This window comes from Pocillopora damicornis, chromosome 13 (genome assembly GCF_964200805.1).
Source record: "Pocillopora damicornis chromosome 13, jaPocDami1.2, whole genome shotgun sequence".
Taxonomy (NCBI): domain Eukaryota; kingdom Metazoa; phylum Cnidaria; class Anthozoa; order Scleractinia; family Pocilloporidae; genus Pocillopora; species Pocillopora damicornis.
The window spans coordinates 6,784,812-6,791,913 of record NC_142682.1 but is presented as its reverse complement, the minus strand read 5'-3'; the positions used below and the strand labels follow the sequence as shown (position 1 = coordinate 6,791,913).

The window sequence follows — 7,102 nt, the reverse complement described above, 5'->3', positions numbered from 1 at the left end:
TTTTTTCTCACACTTTTAGAGGATTATCGTAGCACAGCGGTCAGCCGGCAACACGAGCTGAACAGCTGCTGGTTACATTTGCCGACCTTTCTTTATACACGAAAACAAATTAACGCAAGTTAGACGAAAATTTGAGTTTGTTTAATTTGGACAAATACATTAGTCTACATGAATCATTCCCAAACGAAAACTAGAAATACAATAAAAATTAAATAACTACATGCTAATTATTTATCATTAGAACTTAGGAAGTTCCAAAATAAAACGGCAGAGACACTGCCTCCATTACCAAAAAAAATCGTTTGAAAATCTAATATCTATATAATAGAAATGAACTCATGTAAGGGAATGTGTGAAATAGCTTCTAGTTGACCCGTTTGTAACTTTCTCTAGGGATACGCATGAACCATGTTTTTACCACTGCTTTGTTAAAGAAAATGTGGGGAGTATTCTTATGTCTACGTTACCCAAATTACCACTAAAACTTGCAGAATTTACGAAAAGATAAACACACACAGTTCTCTGTATAGCTATGCTCGTTCGACACTCAGTTCTAAGCCATTAGTGGTTGTAACCCATGCCTCATTACAAGGAACTGGTTGGATATTCTGCTGGAGTTAATTATCATTCCATGCCCGTGCTGATTTGTGCTCGCCTTAAATGCAATATATCGAACAGCGCTCCACGAAGCTTTTTCATTCGCCAGCAGTAAATCAGTGGATTAAAGATTGAACAGACGCAAACAGAAGTATAACACCATGCGAACAATATGTACAACACATGGGGCTCCACCAAATCATCTGAGAAAGTTGCACTTCCAAAAAGTACGGTTACGGGCAGGTAGGAGAAGAACAGCGCCGTCAAGATGATTGTCAGGGTTTTAGCTGCCTTGTGGTTCTTTTTAAGGCGCTTGGCTTCTTCGTCAGGTAACTGCTCAGTTTGCAGACGGCGTTTTTGCTTTTTGGCTTCCAAGAAGACTGCTGTATGGCTGAAGGCAATGGTAACAATGTAAACAACAATAACGACTAGGAACATTAAAGCGTATGCGACCAGCAGTATTGAATATAAATCTGATTCAGTGTTTATGGACGCAAGAAGGATCATTGCAATTATGCCAACTGCTGAAACTAACCAGACCATCACCACGCAAGCAAGAAGTCTCTTCTCTGTTACGATGTCGTCATATCTGAGGGGGAACTTTATGGAAATGTAGCGTTCAACACTGATCAACATAAGATGGCCAACTGACGCCAGGCATACTCCAATGCCGACCATCCCCAGTACTGTATCGAACATACAAAACGGCCCAAGACCAAAGATACGCTTAAAATCTGCCGCCACGGACAAGGGCTGCACGAGCAAGCCAACCAGAAAGTCCGTCACGGCCAAACACGCCAGGAGGATGTTGTACACAGTTCTCAACTGTTGTTTGGTCACTACCACTATAACAACCAGCGCATTTAACACCATGCATATGACGGCTGAGGTAATGTTGACGCAGATAACAGCAACAAGATTATTATAAGCAGTTTCTTGTAAGTATCTTGGCTGCCAAGCTGAGAAAGCAAGATGTGGGCAAACGTCTGATGACTTGTTGGCTATAAGAGAAGCTTTGCTAGTCGTGTTCTGCAGGGTTATTTATGAAGTGACTGGTCACAGCGAGGTTTTGGGAGTCCTTTTCATTTAATGAAGGTCAGTTCACTTTTGTTTTTCTCCAGGAAGTACAACGTACCTGACGTTGAGTACATGAATTTAAAAACTCAGACTCTCTTATTTTCCTTTTGTTTGCTGTTAACCGTTTTTGGGAAACATTTGTAAAACTAAAGATGAATTCAAAATCGATTCTTCTTTTGTAAGCACCTGACAGGTGCTATTGCACTCTTTTCACTTTTGCACGCGCACAGAGTAAAACCCGCCGGCCTATTCCTTTAAACAAGAGCACCTAATTTTACCTCATACTTTTTTTGTAATGAAATTGTAATAAGCTAGATACACGAGCAAGTTATTACATTTAAGGCGAGGCAAGGCACCGATCAAGACCCTTTTATTGTCGCCTTCAATTTGACAAACTTTCTTTTTAACAATATTTCTATCTATATCTAATGAGTCGACCCAAATGGCTCGGACCACCTGTATATTTTTCTCATTTTCGAGGTGTCTGTTGTTAATTGTTGTTGAATCAGTTTGGGAAAATATAGATTACTTTTGAGATAAATATAAATTCAATGTCCGGCAATTTACCCCCTTTTGGAAGTCACAAGCGTATTTTTCTTGCACACGTATGCTGTAAAAACAATCTTTCATCTAAAAAAATCTTTGCATCAAACCACCTCTGTATGTGTCTTTTCATTCGTTGTCTTCCACAACTTTATTTTTTCAACTACCCTTACATAGCGATCTGCAGCTGCAGTAGTTGTTATACTGTAACATTGTTTATGTGGGGCCTGATAGAGCGATTTCCAATGAAGTGTCGAAAGTAATTAGGATTACTTTGGTTCTTACTTCGTTTTGATATTCAAATTAGTGGTTAGAAGGTACGAGGAGATAGGGTAATTTTCCAGACCGGAAAATGAGCATCAAATACCCTTTAATTAGAGGAGGATAGCATCGAACTTCAATTAACATGGCAAACTTCATACGCACAAACTCTGACAAACGAGATTAAGATAAGTAATCTAATGATATCAGTAGCGGACGTTTCGGCAGATTCACTAAGATAACAATATTGCAAAACACTTATTATGGTACAAAATACCAGAGAGCGGTTTTAGTCAAGAAATTAGCTCACATTACTACCAAAGTAATATGTGTGGTTACAGACTGAATTGCATGTTGATGGAAAGGTAAAATGAGTTCTTAATTACGGGTTATGCGCGCTTGAGAATAACACTTGTAACTTCAAAGGAGAGTAAATTGGACAATGAATTTATTTTTATCTTAATACTAAACTACACTTTCCCAACCTGATTAAACAACAGTCAAGTATATGTAACTAGTAATAATAAATAATATTGTTTATACGAGCCCTTACTTACACAGTGAATTCCATTCAATTTTTATTCTTCCTTTTCTCCACATATAGGTAGACATTTTTTTAGAATATTTAATTTACAGGGAGCATTTAGATTTGTATCTTGTACACTGCACTACACTAGTTCATTACACTAGCCTACTAGTAGCACTATCATCTTTACTAAATGGTGTTCCATCTATCCCCATGGCAACCCAGAATAGTCCCTCGTCATCATTGAACCAATCAAGTGTAGAATTTGTTTTTGAAGATCCATAGACAGACTTGTTAGCTTAAGGAGATATAGTTTAAGTGGTCTGTAAACACAAAGAACACATTCCGTAGATAACTCTTAGTACGCCAGTAATAGCCCTCTCCTCTGTTACGATTTCGTCATATGTGAGGGGAAGCTTTATGAAACTTAGCGCTCAACACTGATCAACAAGATGGCCAACTGACGCCAGACAAACTACAATGCCAGCCATCTCCAGCACTGTATCGAACATACAAAACAGGCCGAGACCAAGGATGGGCTTAATTGCTGCTGCCACGAACAAAGGTTGCACGATCGCGCCAATCAGAAAACCTGTTGCTGCCAAGGACGCTATGGATGGTGTGAGGAGTTCTCTGCTGCTGTTTTGTCGTTAGGACGATGATAACCAGCGCATTTAATAGCATGGCAATGATGGCTCCTGAAGCTTTTTAGCCGCCATTTAGAAAGAAGTATGAACATCTTTTTGCTTTCTTTGAATCGAATCGTTCGACAAGCATTGAAACGTGTGATACTAGTTTAAAAAAGATTTAATTTTGGAATCCAATAACGGCAGACAGGTTAATCAATTAATTTGTGAAATTATTTTTAGAGGACACGTTTCTTTAAAGAACGAACTTTCAATCCAAAACAAAATTCATCCAAATAAACACACTGATATTCCTATACAAGTGCTTTGAATTACCATAATGTTGATTTAGCCATAGAAAAATGCATGGGTTGTGAGTTATCTTTCGTTCTCCTTTATAGCACGAGTTGAAAACTGATTGGAAACAACTCAGTGAACATAACAAGTAGCAATATTCTTTTCTGTATCTTTCTGTAAGAGGAATAACAGCTGCGACCTTTTTCCCGTTCTCATTCCCGCACAATTATGAAAACAAATTAATTACAGAAATTTGATCAATATATTGATTTTCTCACATAATTTTAATGGCGAAACCGAACGTCAAAAAATCATTTGAATCGCCACAGTACACCTGTCCTAGAGACCGAATTCAGGTAAAAAAAAAAAACGACTACATTTTGTTATTTACAGCACATAAATTATAATTGATGTGGCGCAAGTGCTTAGCTGAACAGCTTCCAGGTATGGAATTTCTGTCATATGTATTTCGCCAAGAAAACTATTTTACAGAAAGTGGCGTTCTTAACGAACGGTAGATTTTGCAATCCACCAGTAAATTAAACCGGCTTGTCTTAACTGGATTCAAAGTGTTTGGGTATATATTTAGTTTTCACAATTATATTCATAGCTAGGTGAAAAAAGAGATTTATTTACCATGTCTGCAATTGACCATCAGATTCCTCTTCATTAGGGGAGAATACGCACAAACCAGGTATAACGAGTCTTTTATGAAAAATCTATTGATATCAGGGGCGGACGTTTCGGCAGATTCACCATGATAGCAATACTGCAAAACACGTATTACGATACAACAAAACCACAGAGTTTTAGTCAGTGAACCAGCTCATACTACTACCAAAGTTCAAAATGTTTTCGTTAAGAGTAGTTAAAAGGTTTCTAGGTGAAACTTTGTTTTTACAGCATATGTGTGCAAGAAAAACACGCTTGTGACTTCAAAAGGGAGTAAATTGGACATTGAATTTATAATTATCTCGAAACTAATCTGTATTTTCCCAAACTAATTCAACAACAGTCAACAACAGACACCTCGAAAATGAGAAAAATACGCAGGTGGTGCAAGCCATTCGGGTCGACTCATTAGATGAAGATAGAAATACTGTAAAAAAAAGTTTGCCAAATAGAAGGCGACAATAAAAGGGTCGTGATCGGTGCCTTGCCTCACCTTAAATGTGATGGCTTGCTCGTATATCAAAGCTTATAACAATTTCATCAAAAAAAAAACTTTAAGGTAGAGTGAGATGCTCTGGTTGAAAGGAATAAGCCGGCGGGTTTTTTACTCTGTGCGCGTGCAAAAGTGAAAAGAGTGCAATAGCACCTGTGAGGTGCTTGCAAAAGAAGAATCGATTTTGATTTCTTTAGTTTTACAAATGTTTCCCAAAAACTATTAACAGCAAACAAAAGGAAAATAAGAGTCTGAGTTTTTAATTCATCTTTAAAAGTCTTAAAAAGTGACATTACATGCACCAATAAGCGGCTATGTACTCAACGTCAGTACGTTATACTTCCTGGAGAAAGACAAAAGTGAACTGGTCCTCATTAAATAAAAGGACTCCCAAAACTTGTGGCCAGTCACTTCATAAATAACCCTATAGAACGCGACTAGCAAAGCTCCTCTGATGGCCAAAAAGTCATCAGACGTTTGCCCACATCTTACTTTCTCGGCTTGGCGGCCAAGATACTTACAAGAAACTGTTTATAATAATCTTGTTGCTGTTATCTGCGTCAACATTACCTCAGCCGTCATCTGCATTGTGTTAAATGCTCTGGTTATTTTAGTGGTAGTGACCAAACAACAGTTGAGAACTGTGTACAACATCCTCCTGGCGTGTTTGGCCGTGACGGACGTTCTAGTTGGCTTGCTATTGCAGCCCTTGACCGTGGCGGCAGAAATTAAGCACATCTTTGGTCTTGGGCCGTTTTGTATGTTCGATACAGTACTAGGGGTGATCGGCATTGGATTGTGTCTGGCGTCAGTTGGCCATCTTATGTTGATCAGTGTTGAACGCTACATTTCCATAAAGTTCCCCCTCAGATATGACGACATCGTAACAGAGAAGAGAGTTCTTACTGGCGTGGCGACGGTCTGGTTAGTTTCAGCTGTTGGCATAATTGCAATGATCTTTCTTGCGTCCATAAACACTGAATCAGATTTATATTCAATACTGCTGGTCGCAAACGATTTAATGTTCATAGTCGTTATTGTTGTTTACATTGTTATCATTGTCTTCACCCATACAGCTGTCTTCTTGGAAGCCAAAAAGCATAAACGTCGTCTGCAAACCGAGCAGTTACCTGACGAAGAAGCCAAGCGCCTTAAAAAGAACCACAAGGCAGCTAAGACCCTAACAATCATCTTAACGGCGCTGTTCTTCTCCTACCTGCCCGGAACCGTACTTTTTGGAAGTGCAACTTTCTTAGATGGTTTGGTGGAGCCGCATATGTTGTACGTATTGTCAACATGGTCCTACACGTTTGCTTTCTTGTGCTCTCTCCTTAATCCACTGATTTACTGCTGGCGACTGGAAAAGCTTCGTGGAGCGTTGTTTGACATACTGCATTCAAGGCGGGCACAAGACAGCTTGGACGTGGAATTGCAAACGCAGCGAACTAATCATCGACCCCATCCCAGTGATGCTCGGCCGGTAGCTCCCACCGGCTAAGGTGGGAGAAAAACTTTCAACCTGATCGATATTATACCATAATTGGATGAGGTGTTTGTGATATCCAGAATAATCAAGGTCGAGGTAGGGGTTATCAGCCGAGGCCGAACGAAATAAAAATTGTCACGAGAGTAAGTGAAGCTGATAATTTGTTTCCAAACGTGTAAGCATCAGCAAGCAACCCAAAGTAGGCCAACTTGACATAGCTGTCCTTACAAAATCATGCACCGCGGTCGTACACGACATGATTACCCGTAACCTTGAGTGTCCTTGACATGATTATTGTATAATTTGCAGCTAGATGACGTCCCATGCGCTGATTTCGAAATTCACTGTACGCTTTCGGCCAATCAAAAAAGAGATCGTGAGTTGAATATATAATACAAATAAGGTACTCAAAAATATATCCATGACTAACATGATGAGGACGAAACGCTTCTCTAGGAGTAGAAAACTGATCTTTGAGGTCTAGATTTGTCCATGCTGTTTTTTGGCTCGACTTCTAGAAAGAG

The 7,102-nt window shown here is 39.2% G+C and overlaps 2 protein-coding genes across 2 annotated transcripts; one reads left to right on the top strand and one right to left on the bottom strand.

The window, feature by feature from the left end:
• Positions 1–624: 624 nt before the first annotated feature.
• Positions 625–1,470, bottom strand: LOC113675619 (trace amine-associated receptor 9). The gene has a single exon (XM_027192217.2). It carries the CDS (start codon positions 1,468–1,470, stop codon positions 625–627), a length of 846 nt encoding a protein of 281 aa, XP_027048018.2.
• Positions 1,471–5,399: 3,929 nt separating this feature from the next.
• Positions 5,400–6,335, top strand: LOC113675576 (octopamine receptor 1). Its single transcript, XM_089191985.1, has 2 exons — positions 5,400–6,016; positions 6,169–6,335. The coding sequence occupies exons 1-2, from the start codon at positions 5,547–5,549 to the stop codon at positions 6,194–6,196; spliced, it is 498 nt and encodes a 165-aa protein (XP_089048111.1). The 5' UTR covers positions 5,400–5,546; the 3' UTR covers positions 6,197–6,335.
• Positions 6,336–7,102: the final 767 nt, after the last annotated feature.

What these genes read in the sequence shown, in the direction of transcription:
- LOC113675619 (XM_027192217.2), bottom strand. Translation starts at nt 1,470, where the DNA reads ATGGTGTTAAATGCGCTGGTTGTTATAGTGGTAGTGACCAAACAACAG.
- LOC113675576 (XM_089191985.1), top strand. Translation starts at nt 5,547, where the DNA reads ATGGCCAAAAAGTCATCAGACGTTTGCCCACATCTTACTTTCTCGGCT. An exon ending in ACTGGCGTGGCGACGGTCTG is followed by an intron (nt 6,017 to 6,168) that starts GTTAGTTTCAGC and finishes TCACCCATACAG; the next exon opens with CTGTCTTCTTGGAAGCCAAA.